Raw genomic sequence first — 27,982 nt, 5'->3', positions numbered from 1 at the left:
CTCAACCATAACACATGAAATCACATGTATTTTGCTGTCCTTTTGACACTGTCACAGCATTCACAGACCGAGAGACCCCATGAAAGGAAATAAGTTTGTAATTAACTCTGAAATATAGATTTCTGAAATATATGATTGGGCTGAAACAGCGAAATTAGCCTCTCACTAGATTGCAGTGATGTGGTGTGGATTTATAGAGCAGAAAGTTAAGATGCTATGTTATGGTGCTGGGGAGATGGCTCAGTGGGTAAGAGTGCTTTCTGCACAAGCAGTGAGGAACTGAGCTTGGAGCATAGCACTAAAGCAAAGAAACAGGTATGCCCAAGTGCTTGCCTATAACCTCAGGGCTATAACAAAAAAAAGCCTGCAGAAAGCAGAGATGGGAGGACCACTGAGGCTTGCTGCTTGCCAGGCTAGATGGGGTTCAGTGAGAACAAGACAGAGGAAGGTGATAGAGCAGGACACTTTCACCAGCAACAGGAAAATGCTCTCTTGCACACATGTGCGTACATCACAATTGCACACAAGTTATGTTTATATATTTGAGGATCTTTCTAATGGTTGGGTGCCGCCTGGTTTGTTTATCCACAAGTCTGAGTTCTAGACTCAGGAGAGGCAGGGTTTCTAACATTTAGTTTCTATTTTGTGAAATCTTAGTTGGAACAGGTTGTGTGTTTGCAAACCGACAGCCTGGAGGCTAAATATATTTAGTTTGGTCCCCATAAGGTAGCGTTGTTTTAATTAAGTCAATATTAGAAAAATTGAACAGATTCGTATGGAAGCCTGGACTTCTTGAAAAGTTTTAACAATAATCAAATGGTGTAGAAATATTGGGCTGGAAATCCCAAATAGCAACAGTCCGTGGAAGTAGAGTGTCAGTCACCCAGAACCCACAGGGGTTGAGTCAGCCTGTGCCAGGGGCCCTGACTCTTGTCTTAGCGTACACTCAACTCCACACCCTGCGTTCATTACCCACCCTATGTGAGATCATCATAGAATAAGATGTTGTAATTATTGAATGAATGATGTCATATAACTACCCATACTCAGGTTGGCCACGGTGCTGAAACCCAAATGTGCTATATTTTCAATTAATATTGCTACTGCATTGTAGCAGAAACCACGCCCAATTCAACTTGGGTTATTTCAATTTTTCAGTGTCCTGAAATAGGACATCTATATCACATAGCAAGGAGGGGAGGAGAGGGGCACAGGAATTGGGGGTAAGTAATTTTGGGTTAAAGCTTCACCCCAGTCCCTGGCATCCATATATCCAAAGAATCTGGAATGTTTGGGTGGAAGGTTCCATCCCAAACCCCATCTCCTGGGAGTTGCCTCAATCCAGATTCCCCCTCCGAGAACCCTGCCAAACAATGACTCCCCCACCAGAGATACTCAAGACCATGCCTACAGGGTATTTAAAATGCCCCCCAGAAAATGAACACGTGGTTTTCCAGTCTTCCTTCCTGGTCTCATCTCTGAGGGACTGGAAGGCTATTGGGGAGCTTTGGTGTCCATTAAACCTGGGCTTTTTCTAATTCTGTGTGATCACAGTACATTTTATACATGTATGAAATTCTTAAAGAATGAACGAACAATTAGATCTCCTTGTGAGGTGTTGAGGATTATGCTCCCAAATGTTCGGTCACCTGGAGCTGAGCCTTTGCAGTGGGGTCATGGAATGTTCTCTTAGTTCTGAGTATCAAAACTGAAGCTTTCCCTTTTTGAAAGAAACTGGCTTAGTCCCTAGGCATTGCTTCTGGGAGTAAAGGGCTTCCTTTGCAGCCATCCTGGTCACTAGCCTGGGGAGCAACGGAATCTTGTTGCTCAAGAGGTTGGACTTGGTAAATATGGGAATCTAAAATGGCCATGGGAATGGCTGCCTCCTGTCCCTGGTGGAGGAGGAAAGCCAGCAAGTGACTCGGGTGTACGCACAGTCAGAAAGTGCGCCCAGTTTCACAGTTGTGTCCAGCCCGAGTGCAGAGTCTGCAGAGCCCTTTTTATGGGCGGAGGGGTTCACTGACAAGACGGACACCCAATTTCTTTTGTTGTTTCAACACATTTTGTTGAAACTGTTTACACTGCCTTTCACATTAACAGAAAAATGACTTCATGTATGCCAAACACTGAGTTAGGACATTTCTGGTTCCCTTTTCAGATGAACTTTGACCTAGTTCCTACTCCCAGCATGCTTCTCAAGACCTTCCACTGCCCAGGTACTCCACCCCAAATACTTAAAGTCTAGGTTGCTTTTTTATTTTCCTGTTTCGTGTTGGGGAGAACTGAGCGTGCATTTCTGTGTCCATCGGCACACACCAGTTTATTTGGAGAAGCCAGAGAACAGCAGGTGACTGTGTCAATCTGTCTCCCACATTTTTTTTTAAAGACAGAGTCTCTCTCCAAACCCAGTGCTCATGGTTTTGACTAGGCTGCTTGGCTTGTGGTCTCCCATGATCCACCTATTTAACTGTGCCCCAGTGGCCTAGGGTTTACATAGGTGTTAGATGTTTGAGCTCATGCCTTCTAACTTGCCTAGCAAATGCTATTCTTATAATTTGAAACATATCCCCAGCCTAACTTTCCCTACTTTTAGCCTGTCTAAAAATCTTACTCCTCTCATTCCTAATTTTTCACTTTGAGTTTTGAGATAGAATTATACATGGCTGTTATTTTATGTACATGTGTTTATGTACATCCAGGGATATGTTTGTGTGCGTAAAGTTTCTATGTGTATTTTGCGTGGGGGGGGAGGGTTCACGTGGAGACCAGAAGACAATTTCAAATATTCTACAAGAGCCATCCACCTTACTTTTTGCAAAAAGGTCTTTCATTGGCCTGGAGCTTGCTGATTAGGCTACACCGGCTGACCAGCAAGTGTATCTACCTCCTGTCTCCATTTCCCCAGCACCCTCTGCCTGTATTTTCATGTGAGTTCCAGGGATTGAATTCAGTTCCATGTGCTTGTGGGGCAAGCACTTTACTGGCTGAGTTGCCCCAGGTTACTTTTCTTCTATCTTTGAGGTTAATTCCTTTGTCTGTGAATGTGATGACTCAGACTCACTAAGAAGAACGGCCCAGGAGCTCTTGTGTTTCGCACCTGCCTTGTGAAATGAATGCTCTCACCCTGACTCTGAGATTCCTGTCTGCTTGGACATGGATGACTGACAGCGCATGGGCTTGGCTTGGAGGCAGGCTTTGGTTGCTAAAAATACCAAGTTGTTTCGGATTATTCAACATGCTTTGTTACTCACAAAGTAAAAGGTTGTCCACAAGCCTTATGGACGAAGTTTGGGTCACTTGGCATCCTTTTATCTTTTCATAACTTAAACTTTATTTGAGAAGTCTCAAAATAAAATAAAATCAAGGTTTTGTTTTTTTGTTCCCCCACCCCAATACATGCTCATTCAGAGGTGAATACACAAGGCCATTAAGCTGATTTTGTATTTCTTCACAAAGGCCTTTCATACTGTTAGATTTAAGCTACCCCTGGTTAGAGAAGCAGCTTTTTCTTAAGAAGCTGCTGACTTTGAGTTTGGTTCACACCATCGTAAATCATGCAGATGGGATCTGTGGCTATTCCTAACCATGCAAGATATAAATACCTCATGGGCTCACAGAGGTTTCTAAACCTTCAAGGTCACTAGGCTAATTCTTTGTGGGGCTGGGAGTTCTTGGAAGTTGCTTCTAGACCTTTCCTTAGTTGATTCAGATGCCTATTTCATCTTCGGGAGAACTGGTCTGCCTGACCCCATGCAAACCCCTTCTCTCTGACCTGCCCTTCACCATTAAAGACAGCACCTGGTCCTTGCCGTTTATTCTTGTGGGGACTGATGAGTGACATTTGAGAGGAATGGATTCCTGTCCAGGTATTCTGGGTTAGCAACTACAATATTTAAATGCCATCTTAACGTCTTGTTCCTTGTTATAAGAACTTAAAGCCAAACAAATAGTGAGTGAATTCTTTAGGGACAAGGGAACCATCTCAGAATTAACCTTAAATTCCCTCAGAAGTCACTGGGGTTGTAAGAAGGTGGCTGTGTTTCCTGATTCTCTTCTAAGACCTGTGCCCCATGCCTTGTGAAGACAGAAGTCAGGACTGGATCTACACTGCTGTCCCTCCTGGGAGGCGGAGACTGACGCACAATCCTTAGCCATTGTGTGTGGGGAGGCACACATGGATAACTGTGTGTGTGAGAGGGGGGAGAGAGAGCTGTGTATATTCTGTCTGTGTACATTAGAGAGAGACACACACACATACACAGAGATAGAGAGCAGTGTGTGTTCTGTGCATGTATATTAGACACACACAGAGAGGGAGAGAGACAGAGAGAACTGTGTGTATTCTATCTGTGTATAGTAGACACATACACACACACACACACAGAGAGAGAGAGAAAGAGAGAGAGAGAGAGAGAGAGAGAGAGAGAGAGAGAGAGAGAGAGATATTAGAACCATGGCTTCCCACATGCTCCATCACCAAGTAATACCCCCACCCCAGCACTACTAACGGACAATATTGTGTTTCTCAGACAACTGGAAAAAAATCTCCACAATCGACCATGCAAGTTGTGAAATGTGTCAGAACTCAGTTCTTAGAAAACAACTTTTTTTTAACTTAGACAGACATAATTATCCAAGCAATCCAAGCATTTTTTATAATGTTCACATTATACCATGCTCTTTTTAGAATAGAATAAATACATCCTCCAGGCCCAAGCCAGTCCCCATCTGTCTAGGCACATTTCTCTCCCTATACTCAGTTTAGCCTCCTTGATTTCTTCCCAAAGAAGTGGTATGGATATCCTTTTAGTCTCTGACCCGGTTGCTCAGATGATGTTGATGAGTCTTAAACCTCAGGTGTCTTTCAGCATCCTCTTCTGTCACTCCCATCCCTGCCACCTTCCAGATAGAATGATCCCTTGTCTGTAGGGCAGACTGTCTTCTCGCTTTGGAGTACAAATGAGCAAAATGACTTGGTGCTCTTTCATTAGAAGCTCTAGATGAACCTCCACTCTGCCCATGTGTCATCACCATGCAGGTGACATAGACCTCCAGTCATAGTGACCCCACCCTGCAAGGCAGAAAGTCATGTGTGCTTTTGTGGATTTTGGTTACAGTCTATTTTCCATTTATTAGTGAAACTTATGGTTCACATCAGATGTGTATGTTGAGGCTTTGTGTGTATGCATGTTAATTTATGTTTAGTGTATACATGTCTGTGTTAGCATGTAGAGGTTGAAAGTTGACCTTTGCCGTTTTCCTCAGGAACTGTCCACTGTGTGTGTGTGTGTGTGTGTGCGTGTGTGTACAAGAACAAGTTGGAATCTCTTATTCTACCTAATTAAGTTGCCAATAAGGTTAAAATGTCTAGCCAGAAAGTTCTAGATCTCTTTCCATCTCTTCCTGCCCAGCACTGCTATTACAAGTGGATTTACCACACCCAGGTTTCCTGGGAGCTGAGTGTGAAACTCGGGTCCTCGTGCTTGCATGACACACAAGAACTGACCCATCTTCCTACTCTGTGGCAGTTCATTAAACTTTGTCACGGTGGAGAGGGGATAACATTGAGTTCTGGTGGCTATAGAGTGGGTCTTTGGTGGCTACCTCTTATTGCCAACTTGACAGCTTTTAGAATCACCAAGCGAAAATCCTCTGGCCAAGACTGTGAGGGATTATCTAGACTAGGTTAGCCTCTAGCCAAGTCTGTGAGACATCTTTTAGACTAGGTTAGCCTCTGGCCATGTGTGTGAGGGATTATCTAGACTAGGTTAGTCCGTGACCAAGTCTGAGTGATTATTTAGATAAGATTAGACCCTGGCCATGTTTGTGAGCAATTAACTTGATTAAGTTCACTGATATATGAAGACTTGCCCACTCTGAGTGATGCCGTTCCATACACTGGAGTCCAGACCTAAACAAGAACGAGAAATTGAGTGGAGCAGAAACATTCCTCTTCCCCTGCTTCCTGACTGTGGACACATGTAACCAGCTGTGTCAACCTTCATTCCTGACTGTGGACACATGTAACCAGCTGTGTCAACCTTCATTCCTGACTGTGGACACATGTAACCAGCTGCGTCAACCTTCATTCCTAACTGTGGACACATGTAACCAGCTGTGTCAACCTTCATTCCTGACTGTGGACACAATGTAACCAGCTGTGTCAACCTTCATTCCTGACTGTGGACACAATGTAACCAGCTGTGTCAACCTTCATTCCTGACTGTGGACACAATGTAACCAGCTGTGTCAACCTTCATTCCTGACTGTGGACACATGTAACCAGCTGTGTCAACCTTCATTCCTGACTGTGGACACATATAACCAGCTGCTTCAATCTTCCTTCCTGGCTGTGGACACAATGTGTAACCAGCTGTTACAGTCTTCCCTTCCTGACTGTGGACACATGTAACCAGCTGCTCCAGTCTTCCTTCCTGGCTGTGGATGCATGTAACCAGCTGCTTCAATCTTCCTTCCTGGCTGTGGACGCATGTAACCAGCTGCTCCAGTCTTCCTTTTTGACTGTGGACACATGTAACCAGCTGCTCCAGTCTTCCTTCCTGGCTGTGGATGCATGTAACCAGCTGCTCCAGTCTTCCTTTTTGACTGTGGACACAATGTAACCAGCTGCTCCAGTCTCCAGCTCTGGCCTTTCTCACTGTGGCAGGTTCTACCCTTGAACCGTGAGCCTAAATCCAGCCTTTCTCCTTTAAGGTGCTTCTGTCAGGACATCTTCTCACAGCAACAAGACAAGTAACTAATGAATATCCAAAGTCACAAAGCTACTGAGACAGAGCATGTTCTTCACCCTGCTCTGTGGACTTAATGTGTGTTTGCTATGGGTAAGGCCGAAGACCAGAAGAATCTCCATTCCAAATTAATAGCAGAACTGAGAGAGGGAGAGTCGTGGAAAAGATTTCCTTAGCTTTTGTTGCTGTTTGTTTGTAAGTCACCAAATTGTAAGGTCCCAGTACATTAACTTCTCAGTAAGTGTTGGTGTGTCTCATTGCCCAGTATAAACTCTTATAAAACTATCTTTCAGGGGAGATATTAATTATCCATTTCATCCCCCTTTTGAGATGTGAAGTTATTGACTTACCTCACTCATCAGGGCTTGGCACGTTGAGCCCTGAGTCTGTTTAGTAAGAGGACACTTATGGGGAGGGAAGCTCCCTGCTGTGTGGTGACAGTAATTATCAGTGTTGCTGTGTGGCTTCAGGGACCCATTGCTAGCAAGTTCTGATTTCTTTCTACTTCTTTTCTTCTTCTTTTTTCCAAGTCCCATTACATAATTTATCAGTCATTTTGTTCCTTAGTGAGATGAAAAGAATTGAGCAGCCTTCAGCTGGAGCTGAGTGGAGAAGCAGATTAAAGAAATCACTGACATTGGTGCTTGGCTAGAGCCGGATTGTTTCCTACTGGATATTAGAAACTATTTTGTCCAATCTAATTTTGAAAGGCTGGGGTTGCTGGGTTTCCACTGCTCTTCTTGGGAATGGCAATTATGTGGCCTAAATAGTAGGACATTTTTGCCAGTGACGGGAGCTGCTGGTGCATCCCAGGAGGTCTTGTCACTGTGTCTGTGATAGGCATGTTGGGCTCATGTGGGAAGATGCTCCCATCATTGTCTCGGTGGTTTTGGTACATCCTGATGGCATTGAAGCACGATTTTCTACACAATGGTATTCTTTAAAATAGAAAATGCCTCTAAATACACGAAAGTAGACAGAACTGCATGGTGAGAAAAACCTGTGCACCCCAGCTAGCCTGGCAGCTTCTCACCACTGTCTAGCCCCCTGTCCCCCTCAGGACCCTCTGCTTCCCCATTCAGGTATTGAAACAAATCAAACCCAGTTTTTTTTTTTAATTCTGGCAAAATACATAAAGTATCCAATTGCTTCAATTTTAGCTTTTTCTAAATTAGTAATCCAGAGGCATTCAGTATATTCATTGTGTTGTACAAAACACCCCTACACTCCCTAGCTCCAAAATTATTCATACCCCTCCACCCTGAAAAATCTATATCCATTAAGTAGTCATTCCTGCTCCATGTGCCCATGCCAAGGAAAGCTCTGGATCTGCTTCCCATTGCCAGAGAGTCTGTTTCATAGGACTGGAATGACATTTTCCATGGTCACTTTTGTCTGTATTCTTTCATTATAATATCTTCACAGTCCATCCGTGTTGAGTGAGTCATTCCTTCCCATGGCTGGATACTAGCAGCTGTATGGGCATACCGCGCTTGGTTCAATCTATTTGTTCATCTGTTAATGAAATTTTTGTTTCCAACTTTTGTTTTCCATAAGTAGTACTGCTATGAATATTCTTAGGTGGGTTTTTTGCTGAACATCAATCTTCAATTCTCTGTGTATAAATCTCCAAGTGAAACAACTGAGTTTTATGTTGATTTTATTTTTTAACTTGCTGAGGAATTCTCACACTGCTTTCTAGAGTTACTGAATTATGTGGTCATTAGCAATGAATTAGGGCTTCAGTTGGCCTACATTTTTAAAGATTATACTCATCCTTGTGGGGATTGTGACACCTCATTGTAGCCTTGCTTTATATTTTTCTCATGGCTACACTGTTACCAGCATTTTTCCATGCCATTTCATATGTAATGCTCTTACCAGCAGCATCTTGTTCACACCACTGTTCACCGTTTCATATATTCTGTAGACTCTAAAATTTAAAGAACTGTCGATTCAAGTTCTTTCTCATCTTCACTTCATTGGTTTATTTTCTTATTCTTGAGTTGTTATTTGTATTTTTTGAGACAAGTTTTCCTCTGGTGCCATTGCAGTCTTCTTGTCTCTGCCTATCACGTGTGCACCACCACACCCAACTCTATGCTCATGTTTAAGCTGGATCTTTTTGTTGTGCTGTAAGAGTTCTTGATAAATTCTGGATGTTATATCCTTATCAAACACAAGTTAAAAATATTTTTAATATTGGGCTGGAGAGAAGACTCAGAAATTAAGAGCGGTGGCTGCTCTTCCAAGGGACCCAGGATCAATTCCCAGCACACATGTGGAGGGTGACACCTGTCTGTAACTCCACTTCCAGTGCATCAGCTGCTCTTGCCTGGTTTCCCTGGACACTGCGCACATGTGGTGCACAGATATATTTGCTGGAATAATGCCCATATTCACAAAATAATAAAATGAAATTTAAGATAGTTTTCCATATTTTATGACTTCTTCTTTTCACTTTATTAGTAATGTTCTGTCTGCATAAAAGTGTTTCAGCATTTATGTGTTAACTATGAGATTTTTTTAATAACCACCAAATCATCACACTTTAAAAAAATCCAAGCTATATTTCCTTAGAATCTTCAAATACTTACATTTATACGAAAAGTTGCAATTGTTTAAATTAGCAGCCACTTTTCCTGGCTTAGATTTCTTCTTCTTTTTTTTTTTTTTTTTTAACAAGGTCTCCCTGAGTTGCCCTTGCTGTCCTGGGACTTACTATAAAGATAGGTTGGTCTTGAACTCACAAAGATTTACCTTCCTCTGCCTCTAAAGTGCTGGGATTAAAGGCATGCACTACCATACGTGACAAGTAAAACAAACAACCAAACCTTTAACAGCTACTTTTTAAAATTGGTGTTCACATAAGTAATGTCCATTGCAATATCAATTCGTTGATGTGTGCTTAAAGGATTTTAAGTCTGTAGGTTTTTTCCCATTATCTTTTCTTCCTCCCAAGCCATTTGTTTGTGAAGAAATTATTTGTCTAGGACTGGAGTGATGGTTTAGAAATTAAGAACACTGGCTGTTCTTCCATAGGTCCTGAATTCAATCCCCATCAACCACATGGTGGCTCACAGCCATCTGTAATGAGATTTGGTGCCCTCTTCTGGCCTGAAAGCATACATGCAGGCAGATTGTACACACAATAAATAAATAAATCTTTTTTTTTAAAAGAAACTATTTGTCTAAACAGGTTTCCTAGTCTAGGCTGCATCCTGTGTCCCTCAGTCCTCCAGTTTCCCATGAGGTAGGCAGTTGGCACTCAAGGTTGGGGCAGATTGACGTGTGTGGGGTTTGTTTATTGTTTCAACAGTGCTAATTCATAGACAGTTCCGCGTTCTCTTTTTATGAGACAAACCGTATTTCTTACATTTTCAAGTTAGCTATCATGGGTGATCGACTCCCAGTGTGTAAGTTTCTTATGACGTATAAAATAGCGACATTCTAATCCTCTTCTATTTTTCTAATTGTCAGGTAGAATACTTAGCTTTATGGATAGACATTTTCTTCATTTTGTTATTTAAGTCTCCAGTATTAGAGTTATATAAGAAAGCCAGGGTAGGGCTGGAGATGACTCAGTGGGCGGGAGCACCTGCTATGGAGGAGTGGCGACCCGAGTTCAGGTCTGCAGCGCTCACATAGGAACAGACTTGGAGAGCTGAAAGGTAAGGGTACCGTTGGGCTGTCCTCTGGGCGTGAGATTGACCTTGCAATCACAATCACAAACACATAGTAGCCACGACTGCCCACAGAGAGTCCGGAAAGGTAAGAAATAGGGGAGGGGGGAGTGGACAGAGCACAGGGGTAGGAGTGGGAATGGTTGTGAAGACAAACGAGAGTAGAGAGAAGGTCGCTGGGGTGAGTGTAAACTCAGTGTATACAGATATAAAATTAACTATTTTATTAAAAGTTTGAGCAACCCTGTGAGGAATCAGTTGATAAAGGGAAATAAATAATAGGGGAAACAAAGTTAGGCATGGCCGAGCACATATAATTGCAGTGCTGGGGGCAGGACAGAAAGGCCGATCCCTCGGGCTTGCTGTCCCAGCGTAACAAAAGACCTAGGAGCTCCGGGTTCAGTGAGAGACCCTGTCTCTCAAGGGAACAAGGCAAGAGCTAGAGAGGAGCACACTCGTGTTCTCCTCCAGCCTCCACACATGTGCTTTGGCGTGTACGCCATCATGTGTCCGTGCACAGGAACAACAATGCCAGGACAGCTCCCGGTTCTCACTTCACAAATCCGTTTGTCCTCTCAGTTCCATCTTTTCTTCTAATTGTGCCAGTTTTCTCTTTGTGAGTGACTTCATTATCACCTTCTGTGTTTCTAGGCAACACTATTGCTTTGGTGTGATTATTCATTATACCAATTATCTTTTCTCTGACCACTGCAAGCTTGTCAAATTGACCCCTGAATCCTTGATGTGATTCTGTGGTCTTTGTGAGCTGCCTGGCTATAACATATGAAAGAAGTTTAGCTCTTCCTGGTTGGAATGTAGTTTATTCTACACCTCCATATTTCCCATTTCCCTACAGAAGTTTCCTGCAAGCATGGCTCTGGAAAAGATAACAAGAGTTTTCTATGCGAGCCAGCTTTGCTCCAACTGTATGTCAAATCAGAGCAGGCTCTAGGAACTTGTGGGTGATATTCATTTTGTGCGTTTTTGTTTGTTGTTTTCTTTTGAACCAGGGTCTCATGTAGCCCAAGCTGGCCTCAAACACACTGTGGAAGGATAGAGGCTAACCTGAATATCTGCTTTTCCTCCACCTCCCAATGTGGGGTTCACAGGTGATACTGAGGGTCAACCCCAGGGCTTTGCACATGCTAGGCAAACACATTACAACTGAGCTGTATCCTCAGCACCATTTGTGATTTTTTTTGAGTCTACCAGGCATACAGAGAAAAAGGAACACATTTGCACAGTTTAATTTCTGCCTAAAGATTTTGCACCCACTTGAGTAAATTTTTTTCCTTCCCCCCCATGTGTGTGTGTGTGTTCACATGCATGTCTGTGTGCTGTCTGTTTTGCATGTGTGTGAATGTGTGCACCTGTGCGTGTGAAAGGACTACAGCTGATGTCAGATCATCCGGGATCTCTCTTAGACGTTATTCCTTGAGGCAGGATCTATCAGTCAAACACAGAACTCACTGATGTGGCTGCTCTCACGAAGCAACTCCATCTTCTGAGGCCAGATTTTCAGACGGGCAGCCAAAGCCATTGGTATTATGTGGGTCCTGAACCCTGGGTCCACACACTCTTCACAGTCAGATCTTTCACCTCTGAGCCTTCTCCCTGAGCTCCTGGAGGTGTCTTACGGAGCTAGTGACACAGAGCTGATACACACATGTGGGCTAAACTATGCCTCTGCTTTGTTTCTCTCTCTCCTGTCAAATTGGGGATTGATTAATAATTATTCTAAATTATTTGTAATTAATTACGAAAGCAATGTTCTTCTAACTAAGAGGGCTTTTGTTGAAGACTGTGTAAAAGAGAAAGGATGAAATGGAGTTGCTTTTTCTAAACCTGGGAATGAATGGGAAAGCCCGGATTCCGGATTCTAGTCTGCAGCAAAGCTTACCCTCTGCCCGTTTTATAAAGTTGCTGAGTGCAGTAATGAGTTTATATTTATAGACTGCTTGGAGCTTTTTGGATGAAAGGTGCTAAATTAGAGTTTATTGTTTATTGAGTTTATTTGATGTGTCCAACCTCCTGGGAACACTTACTGAAGTTAATTAAAACCAGATCGTCTGCCCTCTGACAGCTCACAGTGTCACATCTAAACCAATAACATAAACAGCCTGCACTAGCTTTGGCTTGACTGGGACTTTCTAGAGGACCGTGGTTCATTGGACCAAGGAAGGTTTCTGCTGTGTAGAAAACGCAAGTCACAGAGATGGCCTTAACTTCATCTGAGTTGTTGACCTGCCCCTATTTTGTATAAACAAACAAAGAAACAAGCCTTAGAATATGGAGAATGTTTCTTATTTCTGGCTATAAAATATTGCTCAAAATAATAATAATTTTGGGTCAGCCAGATGGGTTAGTACACTTGCCACCATGTCTGATGACCTGAGTTTGCTATTTATGACCTCCACGGTAGAAGGAGAAACTGACCCCCTCCAGGTGGTTCTGTGTCTTACAGATATATGCATGCACACACATACATACTCATGTACATACACACACAACAAAACTAAATTATAAAAAACTTTTTTGCAGATTTTAATATACTTTAATCAAGATTCTTAAATGTCAACACACCATGAGATGTGGCTTTTGTTCCAATGAAACAAGGCTCTCTATGCATGCTCAGTTTACAGTATCCATACATTCTCAGCAAAACAAGCTAGCTGAGCTGCCTCTTCCATAATGTCATGTTGAATGTGACATTTCGCTGTTATTCAAGTCCTTCATTAAGTTGGATAAAACAATTAAACAACTATAAGCAAGTAAAAAAAACCAAAAACAATCATTAAGCTTTCAAAGTTTATAAAGTTTCTGCTAAGTTGTTTCTGAGTAAAAGGCTAGGAGGAGCAGGGGCAGGGAAGCTGTGCCTGGGACGTTTTGGATGAGAAAGGATTGTTTTCAAAAGAAAAGTCTCAACGTTCAGTAACACTTCCTCAATCAGCAATATTAAAAGTAACCTTTGCTCTCTGTTGCACAAGGACTTACTAAAAAGGATGGTGATTTAAATACTGTTTTATGATTACTACATTTTCATTGCAGGACTGGCATTCAGAAACTACAGACCAGAGGGCTGTGTGTGTGCTTTCTAAACCCAGCTTAGTGAGCGAGTGAAGCCAAGCATGATGGTAACACATGGCTGTCTCCTTCTCTTGCCAGTTGGTGATGGAGTTCTGCGGTGCTGGCTCCGTCACTGACCTGATCAAGAACACGAAAGGCAACACACTGAAAGAAGAATGGATCGCATACATCTGCAGGGAGATCTTACGGGTAGGTGACAAGTGGGTACTTCCTTCCCCAGTTCCTCAGGTTAACATGGGATGTCTTGGGAGAGAGTCTACTCTGCTCAGTCTTGCTAGAGAAACTTCTAAATGTGGTAGAAATGTATTTAATGGCTTTATTCTAACAGCTGGATGTGTACCCAGCCGCAGCCACTAATAGTCCCTCCTGTGCACGTTCACTATGTTCCCTTCGGAAGGTGGGCCTTGCTCACCCCCACCCCGTTCTCCTTCCTCTTCTCTCTGCCACTTCTGACTCTAGAGGCCAGTCTCTATGCTTCCCTCCTGTTTTTTTCCATTCCCTTACCCTTCCCTCCCCTCAATAAAAATCCCTCCATGTCTCATGGTATCTTTGTCTCGCATGCCATTTTTTACATCACAACATTGAGTGTGCCTTTCGCTGACCAAACCATCTCCCCACGTTCATACTCAATCCTGAAAACCAAAAGCTGTTATGACAAAAGATAGAAACGACAGTGCATCGGGCACACAGAATTTATTTGTGAAATAAAAATGAAAACACAATTTGGGAAGAAGCAAGCTTAGGCAACTGATTTCCACGTTAGCTGAAAGTTCTATCCAAGGCTTTATCTGCCGTTAACTCAGTGTGAATTTCTATCTGCTGCTCAGTCAGAGGAAGCATGAAACCTTTAGTAGTTGAGGCCACCCAGTGGGCACCAGAATCTATGAGGTCCCCAGTAACAGTGCTGCTCCCTGCCACTACGCCTGCCTGTCTTAGCCCTGCAGGAAAATCCAGCAGGAGACCAGCTGTTTGTTCCCAGGGATCTGAAGGTAACACAGATATTCACCCTAGACTTCTTAAATGCCTAAAAACAGCCTGTTTCTCCCCCCTCCCTTCCAGTACATCCTCCCAAGTGATGTAAGCACCTGGGGAAAGGTAACTCATAGGCAGGAATGTTTGATCACCTGAGGTCCCTCGTCACAGTGTTTCTGGAGTTGATCAACTGTTCATTGCACAGACTTTTGCTCACGTGTGTGCTCTGCTATAGCATCCCAACCACTCTGGTCCAGGATAAAGAGGTTGGTCAGGTCTGCAATCACTTGCATTTATGTGCTACAAAAGAAGGCATTTAAAGCTGAGCACTGCCTACTTAGAGCCAAACTGACCAGATAGAAAAGAAAATGTGCTGCCCAAACACTGCCTCCCACCATCCAATCACATACTCTTAGGCTGTTTCTTCAACAAGGAGAAGTCAGATTGCACCCACACGTGAGACTTGTGGACATGTGTGTATGCATGCCTTATCTTTCATATAGTGATTGATTGTGGTATTTATGAAGAAAAAAAGAAAAGAAAAATCATAGTAGTATATAACGACGCTTGGGTGCCTGGTAGCATGATGTCATAAGTACCAGATCAATGTCTTTTGATTATTGTCACAAAATCAGCAGTTTCAAAATTATCAATTTCTGAAGTGACATGGTAGGTGCCAACTAAGGAAGCAAATTATTTCCTTTTTGGGTGTGTGTGTATATCCATGTTTGTGTCTGTGTGAGCTATAAGGCAACCTCAGCTGCCATTCCTTCCTCAGCCGCTGTCCTTATTGCTTTACTAGAGACAGGGTCTCTCACTGGCTTGGAAATCAACAACTTTGCTAGGTTGACTGTCCAGAAATCACAGCCCCTCCCTCTGTTCCCCCCGAATGGTGATCCACCTAGCTCTGCCTCCCCAGCACTGTGAGCCCCTCCCCCCAGTGATCCACCTAACTCTGCCCCCAAGCATTGTGAGCCCCTTCCCCCATTCCCCCCCGAAAGTGACCATATAGCTCTGCCTTCCCAGCCTTGTGAGCCCCCTCCCCCTTCCCCCACTCACCCCAGCTATCTACCTAGCTCTGCCTCCCCTGCATTGTGAGCCCCTCCCCCTGCCCGCCCTGCCCCAGCTATCCCCCTAGCTCTGCCTCCCCTGTATTGTGAGCACTACCACTGGCTTGGCCCTTTGTCATCATGACATCTAGTGCAGTCCCCATTCCACAAGGCAAGCACCTGACTGACTGAGCTATCTCTCCAGTCCATTTTTCTTTCCTAATGTAACCCACACGGAGAAAGCCCTCGACAGGTCCAAAACATGTTTCATTGTGTTTAATTAAAATGGAAGATAACTTGTTAATTGAAATACCTTCCAAAAGTTAAATTTGATGAAGTCAGGTTAGTTTTCTATGCAAACCATTAATGTGCCCATTACAAATTAGCCCATAAAGGCAGACTCACATCCACAACACCACGTTAACTGAGCTTCGAGCGGGTGGGAACTCATCCATGCCTTCATGAGTGTAGTTTGCTGTACCGGTATCAGATCTGGTGTATTTTGTTTAGCATGATATTATGTGTGTATTTCAGTCGGAACCAATTGTGTGCTGTGCTTGTACTCAGCAACATGTGTGTATGAAAATGAGAAGAGACTCCTTTAAGTATCACTGGATGAGTTATTTGAGGGTGATTGTTAGCATTAAAAAATGTGCTATGTTCTATTAACTCTCTCGCCTCTCCGCCAGGGCCTGAGTCACCTGCACCAGCACAAAGTGATTCACCGAGATATCAAAGGGCAGAATGTCTTGCTGACTGAAAATGCAGAAGTTAAGCTAGGTACGCACAGCATCCCATGAGTTGTGGCCCTGCTGGAGTCGATCGCTGTCAACAGTCCTTTTAAAACCTTAAATCTGCCACTGTGGATGTGGGGGCATTTCCCCCAAAGAGGAAAGGAAAATGTTCTCTTTGCATATTCACAAAGAGTTTCCCCACTCATCCTGAAGAATGATTTGTGGGGTGATTGGAACCCTACACTTAGACACTGTGTAGAGTACGTGGAGGGTCCCGACACCCCATACATCTCACCGTCTAAGTCCCTGCTGCTGTGACAGACGGAGGTGGCTCTAGGTGTTCGGGTGTTTTCTGTTGTTTTATTTCATCAAAAATATTCACATCAAGTCCTGCTAACTTCCCTGGAACTTGAGTTATTTTTAAATTTATTTTATAGTTCCCCATGGCATCTGTACAAAGGGGATTCTCAAGAGTCCATTTCGGGTGCACCCTGATCACCTCACTTCACCCTGCTGGAGTTGGTGATGGGGAAACCCTGTTCTTCAGCCTGTCAGAACCTGTCCTAGTTCCATCTCTACCACTGTGTCCTGAGTGGAAGGCAGCATAGCAGAGGAAGGGCTAACATTTACCCTTCCTCTGCTTGGCTTGCATTTCCCGGGTACCGTCCATCACTGGGGAAAGGTCAGGCAGAGAGAACATGATGCACACAGTCACACTGTACTCACAGCCAGGAGCAGTAAATGCACACACACACTTTCTCCACTTGGAGACAGCCCATGACCCAGATCTAGAGAATGGAGCCACTCACAGTGGGTTGGGTCCTCCAGCAGACCAACCCCATCTAGACAAACTCTCCAAGACTCTCTTCCTGAGGTGGTTCTAGACTGAGCCAGGATGATAGCGAAAAGTATTCTAGAGTCCTTCACAAAAAAAATCTGCACTTGATCTCATTTTATTATCTACAAGGGGTTTGCTAGTCATGGGATTATTTCCAAAGAGATATGAGCATTTGCCCTTTCCTTTTGTTAAAATATATAATTTCCCATTCTATCGGCAACTGGAGTCAAGCATTCATCACATGAACACTAGCTTTTTGAAACAATAGCATACACTGTGCAGGCTAAATAGATGCATTCATAGAGACTAGGTGATGGGGCCTCAGGGGACTTCCTGATGCTATTAACAAGCACTTGTTACAAATATAGTGTATGCCACATCTCTCAAGAGGCACTTTGATTATCTCCTGTAAACAGGGTCATTCCACATTGCCAGGTTCATCTTTGTACTGTGGATTTGTAAAACCTAACATAGGGGTGATTTGCTTACTACTCACACTGCTAAGAAGTGGCAGGAATGATCTGGAAACTTGACAGTCTGACACTAGCCCTTAGGTCTCAATTACAGTTTTGTGTTACCCTTGTGCCCCCCTTTTTTTAGTGAACCCCTGACTTTTTGTCTCAATGGAGTCTTGGTATAATCAAATACAGCAATTTGTGATTTCCTCGCTGGTGTATTTATCCACTTAACCATGCATTTTAAGGGTATGTGTTTACAGTATAGAAATGGTGGAAGGGACCAAATGCCCACTAAAAAGGAAGAAAACTGTAACATATGTTATAACCTGTGTGAGCCTTCAGGACATTGTGTTAAGTGTAATAAGATGCGTTCTGTGGGATCCCACTCATTTATTGGAATAGCCAGTGTCCTGGAGACGTGGGCAGGGGACGACTGGCTTAAGTTGGGGGGTCATAGGTTGGTATTGCTTAATGGGCATAGAATCTCATTGGTGCAGGATAAAAATGTTCTGGGGGAATGGATGGTGATGATCTTCAGACCTTTCCAGTCCCAGAAAATGTGCGTGAGAAGTAGTTCAAATCTATCCTAATCAGATTTCTATGGCTGTAATATCACACCATGACCAAAAGCGTCTTGGGTAAGGCAAGGGTTTATTTCAGCCCCGAAATCTCAGGTGGTCCATCCGTGAGCAAAGTCGAAAGCAGGAACTCAAGGCAGGAACTAGGAGACAGGAACTGGAGCAGCAGCCATGGAGGAGAGTAGCACACTGGCTTGCTCGGTGCTGCCTGCTCAGTTTCCTTTCCTATCTTCCCCTTGCCCAAGGATGACTCCACCCACAATGGGCTAGGCCCTCACACATCAACCATCTATCACAAAATTGCCCTACAGATTTGCCTACATGCAACCTGATGGGGACATTTTCTCAGTTGTGGTTCTTCTATATATTGTGCCATGCTAAATCAAGCTAAAATCATAACTTTTATGTCATATATATCTTACACATGAGGAATGAATATCCATTTTCTTCTCACATCCAGCCTGAAGTCCTAATCTAGTCAACTGTGTTCTCTTCAATAGTGGACTTCGGAGTGAGTGCCCAGCTTGACCGAACAGTGGGCAGGAGGAACACATTCATTGGTACCCCCTACTGGATGGCACCAGAAGTCATTGCTTGTGATGAGAACCCAGATGCCACGTATGATTTCAAGGTATGGCTTCTTCAGTGTGCTGTCAAGCCGTGTCTGAACCCTTGTCCACTTTTGCGAGGGATAACTCTCACAGGCATTTGTGTTTGTGATTTATGTGACATAATGGGAGAACTAGAAGACATTATTTGAACCAAGATTGGAAGACACTCAGATAAGAATTGTTTAGTGGACTCACCCATGATATTTGATTACCCATTTATAAAATAATATTGAAATTATTTCCGATGCTTTTAAATTTGCTCTTCTGTCTTATTCTTGGGAAATAGATAAGGTTTTTGTTTGGGGTTACATTTTAGTTTTAGCAAAGTATATATTCTTATTACCTTTTTTATCTATTAATTCTTTAGATTCATTTTTTACTGATACATAAAACATTCCAGTTCTACATATGAAAGGAGTCCCAAGTAATATTTTCATATGTGCACACAGGCACAATGTTTAAATCAGGATAAACACATTCATTTGCTAAAGAATCCTATTTTAAGGTAAACAAATCTCAGAGGGCCCAAAGTAGTCGCTCAGTTGGTAAAGAACTTGCCTCACAAGCATAAAATCCCGTCAGTCTTCCAGAACCCACATAAAGAGCCAGCCATGGCGATGCAGGTTTGTAACCAATCCTAGGCCTCACAGGCCAGTCAGCCAACATAGCCATACTGGAAAGGTCCAAACCAGTGACTGACCCTGTCTCAAGAATCAAGGCTCCTGAAAAATGATACCCAAGATTGACTCCTGGCCTCCCCATGCACAAGCACCCAGGTGCAGCAGACATACACCTGCACACACTCGCTCACTCACAAGCGTTTGAGAACGCTTTCTTCTAGCTTTTTTAACCTGGCAGCACACTATTGTCATTACACTTGCCTACCACGCAATAGCACACAGGAACTCCATGCTGCTAGCCAACTAGAGCACAGCACATGGTAAACCAAAATATGAAATTTGGGGGACATCTTCTTGTAGTTACAAGACATCAGGTTGTTCATTTCCACAGTGCTAACCTTAGGTACACAGACGTTTCTTCTCTGTAGGAGAATGAAGAGGGATGGAGGATGCTTTGGTTTTCCTCTAGTGTGGCATGGCATTTCACAGAAATCTGATATATCCCTTGGTACTTTCATTATAGACTGGAAGCATGCCACTAACAGTCAACATTCAGCCACGTTCAGTAGGCTTCTCCTGGCAGCTCTCCTTGACTCAGTTCCTCTAGCCAATGATCTGACAAGCATCACAGTTACAAGTCCCTGGAGAGCTACAGTGCCTGACAACATTGCTTTTGTATACATCCCTGTTAAGAGAAAGTGAAACTGTGGACAATGAGAACTAGAGCAACTGTAGAGTTCTCAGGTCATGCACTGGGCAGAGACACTGTGTGGGCAAAAATGCAATACTCTCTGGGGTTGGTTTGGAAGTCCAAGGACTTTCCCTCAAGACCAATGATCCAGGCAGACCTTTACAGGTACATACCCAGTGGGTGATATTCTCTGAACTTTAACTTGAACATGGGCCTCCCAACTCTTCATTTAGCTCTCTGTGGTCATTTGTCCCACCCTGCAAAATAGAGTCTCGTGTAGTTTCGATGTGTCATTTGTTATCTAGATTGGTTATTATTTGATTTGTCTGATTTGTCTTCTAAAATGACGTTATTTTAAAAAGTTGTTAAATCATCACCATAAGGGTTCTTTGGAAAAGATTCCTCAGGGCTCTTTGTTCCTGCAGTGTGGTTTTAGGAAATAGTTACTGGGTGCATATATTCATTTCATAGTTCCCATACCAAGAGTATATTTTAGGAATTTCTCTGTTCAAGTTCACATGCTTTTCCACACTTGGTTATGTTAAAATCAGGTCACAGCAATGCAGGCAGTACAGCCTTTGAGACCCAGTGTCTCTGAGCACTGATGGAATCATTCACCTCTTTAGAGAAATGTAAGCTTGGAAGTCTTAAAACATAAAAATTCCCTCCTTCCTTCAAAGTTTGTCCCTCTGATAACCTGGCAACAGTCTGTCTGAGAGCAGCTGCCACATTAAAAATCAATCCCCTGATAAAATAAATGCTACTTATTTAAACTGCCAATGATCGGCACATTTTAATAGTCCCATCTGCAAATCTGCCAGAGAATCCACTACAAAATATATATCCCAGACGAGCTATGCGTAGTTTAATTGACTGTAAGCAATTCTTCAGACTGTAGTTATGTGTGACAAGTGCTACCCAGGTCTACATCTATGCCACAAACCACTTCAAAATATAGCAAGAGTGAGCTGGAAGGGTGGCCCAGAGGTTAAGAGCACTTGTTACTCTCACAGATGATCTGAGGGTTTGAATCTGAGCACTGACGTGGTAGATCACTACCATCTATAACTCCAGTCTCAAGGGATCTGATGCCCTCTTCTGACCTCCAATGACAACATGTACATGCGTGGTGCACAGACTTACAGCAAAATACCCAAATGCATAGAATAAATAAATCTAAATTTTAAAATAAGACAAATTATACCAAGAACCAGAGAGTCTAGATTTTCATTCCTGTATTAATCTTTTAAGCGTCAGAGTGGGCCATATCATGTGCGGAGTGTTTTCTCTGTAGCATAAACAAGGCTCTCATAGCTGACTTGTTTTTAGGAGAGAAACTAGAATAGCTTTTTCCTTTTGGCCAACCCAAAGCTTGGAATGAAGTTCAATCTTGGGTGTCTTTATCAGACTATTGCTAAGAAATATTGTTTAGAACCGATGAGATTCCAATATGAAAAGAATATTTAAAAATCCATAATTAAAAAAACCACCCTCACAGAGGAAATAGGTTCAGCTGTGTCAGTCATGTAGGCTACAGTTTGAACTTGTTCGTTCAGACTGTCATGCATGCAATTGTTCAAAAGGAAGAAAACTCCACGCCTAGTGTATGAACTTTGCTGGTCGCCAGTCATGGGGAAAAGCAACTTGCCTGACATGTGAACGAAGAACACGAAGGATAAAGGATTCTGGGGAATTGTAGAGATTTGTTTTGACTACTCTGTTTTTCTACTCCGAACCAGTAAGGATGGGAGCCCTTAGACCTTCTTCCTACCATATTTTCTGCTCACAGTACCCAGGAATGTGATCTGCTACCAGGGGACGACTTGACCACAGGCTGACTTTGAAACATTTTATTCAGTCACTCTATGAATGCTTACTGAGTTCACACTGGTGTGTGTGTGTGTGTGTGTGTGTGTGTGTGTGTGTGTGTGTTATTAGATGAGCTCTCAGCGTAAGCCATTTTTTACTGGAACCTATAAAAATCGAGGATTTGGTCTCTGCAGGGAATAGTCCATTTGAGACGACAGGAGTCCTAGCCTTGGCAATGACCTCAACATGTTGGGCTCTCATGTCGGTTAAATGTCTTCTCCCAACATTTCAAGGTGGCATGTATCGAATACAGATGCTTTGAATAGCACTAGATTGTGTAAGCTTCACCAAGACAGCTCTGGCTTTAAAATGAAAGTGAAATGGAGACTAGAGTTTAGTTTCATTGTAGGATTTATCATTTACTGTTATTGATTATTATTTGATTTATTTTAAGATGCTTTTAAAAACTGGTAGATGTTTCTATTTGCCCAATTCCTTTTAAAAAGATTTCTTTTTAATGATATGTATACATGGGTATGTGGGTATGTGCACATAATTGCATATGCCTTTGGAGGCCAGAAGATGCTGCCAAATCCTTTGGAGCTAGAGTTACAGGTGGTTGTGAGCCTATAATGTGGGTACCGAGCACTGAAGCCAGGTCGTCTAGAAAGCAGTTTATACTCATGACTACTGAGCCTCCTGAGCCATCTCTCCAGTCCCTGAAGTTTCTTATGAAGGCGAAAGTAGTTGACTAGCCTAAGGACCTCCGTGGAAAGGGAGTCTGTAGAGTTGGGGTTCTCACTGCAGTCTGGTTTTATGTGGAATCGATGTGTTCAGGGAGGAACCCACAGAATGTGAGGAGGAGAGACTGCATTGCATTTGCCTAGTGTGCTGGCTTTCTCCTGGGGGCCCTTCCTTTCTTGTTTCCAGAAATTCTGTCAAAACACTTCAAGCAAAAGGAAAGGTTTCATTCCCTGGTAAGTATGCAGGGCAGTAATGAAAGCTTTCCCATTTATTAATAAGCATTCAAAAGATTTAAAATTAATAAAGCTGTTCAAAATTCCTTGTCTGTTCAAACTGGTATTTTTAAAAGTTACTGTAATTTATATTTCAGTAGGATGGAATCTGACAGGTAACAGAGACACCCACTAAAGAAAGTTCCGTGTGGCCAGGCCCATATCCATTGGAATCTGACAGAGTAAAGACCTAATTCTCTGTCCAGGGGAATACTATGCACTGCTTTAGCAATGAGGCATGAGAGTATTGTGTGTTTGGTACCCAAATGTGACTACCAAAGCATCTTCCTTTTACTCTAGCCTCACTCCCACTTGCCTGATGTAGAAACACTGTACATGCACAGATACACAACGCACTACACACAGGTATGAACACATACATGGACATGCATGCACATTCATGGTGTTGGGGGTGTACAATCTGAAAATAGCCTAGAAAGCATTGGAGCACATGGATGATGCATTCTTAATTCTTATTTTGCATGTCTTTCTGCCCTGTTTTGATGTTTTGTATCAATAGAATTTGCTCTTTTAATTGAGCTAGTGAGGTGATAAATGTCCAAGAAAATGCTTCACACACACACACACACACACACACACACACCATGCCTCGTGGGTCCCTTCCTCTGCGTCTCACTTTTGCTGGCACTACGTGTCATTTGAGAGACTTGTACCCCATCAGTGGCAGGTCTGCAGGTGCAGGTGCTTTTGCTCAGCTCCTTTAGTGTTCCAGGCATGGATTTTATTAGGCAAGGTGGAACTGTTCCTTTGAACACGAGGGTCAGCTAGAAATCAGGTGAGCAGCAGTCTGGAGGCAGAATCTTGACAGCAGGTGCTAACGAGAACACAGTATGTAGGTTGCCCCCCAGTGGGGCAATTCCAATTGTAGACATGGCCTGTGTCCTGTGTACTATGCTCCACACAGGGCTCCTTCCAAGTTCACTCAGACAGAAGACACCATGTAGTGCCACCAGGTGGGATTGTCTCAGAAGTCCCAGCTGGTCTACTTCCTTCAAGCACAGCACCAATCCCATGGACGATGAATCTTCCGACAGTTTCCTTTGTGCCAGAGAGCAAGTGTAGGTAGCAGGGATGGGGGTGCCTGTGTTACATTTGTTTTCTGTGTGAAGTGGGAATGTGAATGTGAAATGTCCAGAGCTGCAGCTGCCTGGACGTCCTCCATGACCCTTACTTCAGTTCTGTTTGGTATACAGGTACATAATTAGTTATATATTCTCAGGTTGCAAAACCACTTTGTGGTGATATTATACCACATACATACACACACATACACACACATACACACACACACACAAACACACACGTATGTATCCAAATGAAAGACTATTGTCATGTCTGTGAGGCATTGTAGAACCCAGCTAGCTGTGCTCATTGCTAGGCTGTCCCACCACATTATGGTATCACAACCTATGATATTATATTTATAAAGGTATCATATAGTGTCTTGCATGTGGTAAGAAGTGCTATAGGACAGCTTTGTGCTCATGTATCTCATGAAAGTCTGATTTTTGTGGCCATTTTTGATCCAATGAAACAAGCAGTTTCACGCAGCTCAGTCTCTGTGTGTTGCCCATCTATCGGTGCCTCCTGTTGAGCTAGAACTCACATCACTAAAGCTCTAACCACCATATTAAGCTGATCTCTATAGCAACCACACACATGCATATGATTTCTTTATTTCCCAATTGAAATATTTTTTTAAAAAATAGACAAATTGCAGGTATGTTTCCAAATGCAAAACTGTTTCCATGTCTGTGGAGCATTATAGAATTCAGCTGGTTGTGCTCCTTATCAAGCTATTGTCTGTCTGTCTAGACACCATGCTGTCCTTACTTTGAAATACTTGGGCCATTCCCATTTCTGTTTGTCCACCTGATATCTGATCAGGTCTGCCAGTAGGGGGCCACAGAGGGAGACCACAAAGATGCTGGAGGACAGGCAATGCCCAGTCTGCTTCCTCTGGGCTCCCGGTTTCTGCCTGGCCTGCTTTATGCCACTGGGCTGTGCAGCTCATTGCCTTCTCACCTGGCTGGGATATACTGACTAAACCTAAACTGTCAGTTGGCCTAAGTTGACCCCCAAAAGTCTGTCTGCTGCTTGTTGTGCACTGTGCCCTGTTAGGACCGTGGAGCATATCAACTTGTTGAATTCTTTTATCAACCCTGCAAGCTATGTATTCCCTTCACATTGTAGCTGAGAAATGGTCTCCAGGCTGTTACTGCCTTTGTCTTGTCACCAAGTGACCAGTGCTGTGTCTGAGCTAGGTCCGTGCCTGCAGTAGAGCACACTAGATGTCTAGCTATGTGATTCCTCTCGTTGCATGGCAATTTTAGGGTATGGATGCTCTCTTCCACTGAGCTGGGCAGCTCAGATAAGGAAGAAAGTTCTTTTGTTTTGTGCAAGTTACTGTGTGTCAACTGTCCCCAGGCCCCAGCCAGAAGCTGTACCTTGAGCCTGCCTTCTCAGAGGCACTTGGATTTGTCTCTGTTCTGTTTGTAATGCGCACAGGGATGGGCAATTAATCATGCTGTAGGCCAGGCGGCACAGCACCGCTAGAATAATGAATTGCCCAATGCCTGCCAAAACAAGTCACACCGTGGTCACGAAGGAGACTTATCTCTGCCTCGCTCTCCTATCGTGCTCTCTTCCCTGCTCATCTCCAGCGCTCTGTCTTGCCAGTGGTAATGTGAGCATTTTCCCCTTTATTTAAGTTCTGAAGTGTCTTTGGATCCAGTAATTTCTCTAAAGCTTAAACAGGGCCTGTTAGGGATGTTTAGAACCTCTCAACACAGGCAGTTAAGCAAAGCTTACAAGCAGCTTTGAGTCTATATGATCAAGAATTTAAGAATATAACTATTTCTCTTTTAAAATGTAATAACTCCAGTAAAAAATGATACCGACAGTAATATGAAATAAAGTCCTCACCAAACAGTAATCAAGGGACTGGCCTGGTCATGTGACTAGACAAGGAAAGATACACAGGAGGTTGGGATGGGATGATAGGGGCTCTGATGTGAACAGGAAGGCTAACAAAAAGTCATCTTTTCTTTACTAACCATCCCTTCTTCCTGCGGAACATTTCCAGGAAGGCCTAGAAGGTGAGACCTCCCAATTTCCTACAGTCAAGCTCTTTCTCGTTGTATTTCCTCTACTATTATTGTATATATACATGCATATATGTATGTATACTACATATACACACATGAACACCTAGGCATAATATAAACATTTGCATACATGCATGCACATGTATACATATACACAGCTATAAACACACACAAACATATACATATACACATACATATGATCTTTTGCAAATATCTTAGTCTGGAATCATCTGGAGTCATGCTGTCCAGAGCTGATGTGATGAGCATAGCTTCAGAAACTCTGCCTGCCACCTTTCTGCCCTGGTGTCATTCATAAGTTGGCATATGATTTTAGGTTGGGGACGGGTGCTGTAACTCTAGACACCATGTTTGTATTCAAGGCATGAAGAAGTTGAAAGGATCTTGTAGGACACCACCAGCTGCATTAGCTCCCTATCTTGGGAAAGCACAAGCTCCCAGGCTTGTTTGTGTCCACTGCTGGGGTGCCAGGATACACAAGTGCACCTTTGGGGTACCATGAAATGGAAGTGACAATGGGAGTGGGGTTCAGGTTAGCCAACAAATGATGGCTGCCACAACTGCATGGGAGAAAACCATGACAACCAAACCAGGAGACCGAGGACCCTCAACCAACAGTACAGGCAAGAAAAATCCATATGCTTGAGCCCCGTTGTGCACCAAATTTTGTGCTAAGCAGCGTTTCTGAAAACATGCATGCCACCAGCACCTCCTGTGCCATTGAGAAAGCTAAGCTGGGCAGCATTCTGCACATCACTAAATCAGGAACATGGAATCAACTCTGGCTGTGTCTGCTTTTGAAACTTGTTCTCTCTACCAACCTACATTTCCTCTAGGAAGCTAAGGCTAGCTTTGCAGCATAGGAATGGGACGTCACTGAATCTCTGTTCCTTTGTTTCCCCAACACCTCTATCACTTGTGGACAAAGTAAGAGTCAGGGACAATTATTTGTGGGTTGCTGACTTAAAGATGAATTCTCAAGACCTGGCATTGTGATAACAGAGCCAGCTCCATTTTCTATATGGACTCAGTGATCTGGGGGAAGGAGGTCTGTGAAGACAGCAGGCAGCCTGGATCATAGCTGCTTCTTTGTTCATTCATCACATCTCTAAATAGAGTTTACTATCTACCATACTGTCCAGTCAACAAAACAAAGACCAACAAAACACAGGCTTAGTGCCCCTCCTTCCCCCTCTCTCTTTCTCTCCCTCTCTCCATCTCCCTCCTTCTCCATCTCTCTCCTTCTCCCTGTCCCCACCCTGAGTGTGTGTGTGCATTATGTGTTGAGGCAAAGGGCATAAAGAACACAGACTGCGTTAAACTAGTGATGTGCCAATAGACAACATGGTGAGGACCATCTCCTGTGTGAGCGGCTAACGCGAGAAAAGCCAGTGGTTGGCACAGCAGAAGGAAGCTGCCGAGATCCAGACTTTCTAGAGGGTGGAGGGAGAAAAGAGAGGCCAGCTTGCATATCCCCGTGGGTCTGTCCTCCTTGCCACCTCTCCTCCATGTGAGAAAATTTGAACAGAAACTCAGAAACAGAAGTGAGCCTGGTTGCGCTGTAATTTTTCTCTCTGTGAAGGATGGCCTGGAGCCCTCTCAGCTTGGTGCCATCATTTCTTTTCAAATGTGTGAACTGTCACACCAGCACAAAGCACCCTGGGCCTGAAGGCCATTCCAGTCTACCCCTACCATGGCAGTTAGCAGCAGAGAGCCTTGCTTCCTCATGCTCCAGAAATGCTCTGTTCCTAGGCTTTTGGGAAATGGCTGGAGAAATAGCAAGTCCTGAGGACACTGGAGCACTATTAGAACAGCACAGGGACCTTTGATGCTGACCCTCCACTTCCAGCTCTTCTCCGTTTCCTGTCTGACACCACCCATACAGGGAGTGTCTTGATGTTCTCTCATGTTCTGAAGCCACTCTGTGTGCCAACTGTAAAG

The 27,982-nt window shown here is 43.5% G+C and overlaps 1 protein-coding gene across 3 annotated transcripts in view; it reads left to right on the top strand.

The window, feature by feature from the left end:
- Nucleotides 1-27,982, top strand: part of Tnik (TRAF2 and NCK interacting kinase) — a 400,877-nt gene that overhangs the window by 251,177 nt on the left and 121,718 nt on the right. For all 3 annotated transcript variants that reach the window (XM_038348394.1, XM_038348395.1, XM_038348393.1), the window contains exons 5-7: nt 13,598-13,708; nt 16,230-16,320; nt 18,649-18,779. In XM_038348394.1, the coding sequence (XP_038204322.1) occupies nt 13,598-13,708; nt 16,230-16,320; nt 18,649-18,779 (333 nt within the window). The remainder of the gene's footprint in view (nt 1-13,597; nt 13,709-16,229; nt 16,321-18,648; nt 18,780-27,982) is intronic.

This window comes from Arvicola amphibius, chromosome 11, assembly GCF_903992535.2.
Source record: "Arvicola amphibius chromosome 11, mArvAmp1.2, whole genome shotgun sequence".
Classification (NCBI taxonomy): domain Eukaryota; kingdom Metazoa; phylum Chordata; class Mammalia; order Rodentia; family Cricetidae; genus Arvicola; species Arvicola amphibius.
This window is presented reverse-complemented; position numbering and strand designations above follow the sequence as displayed.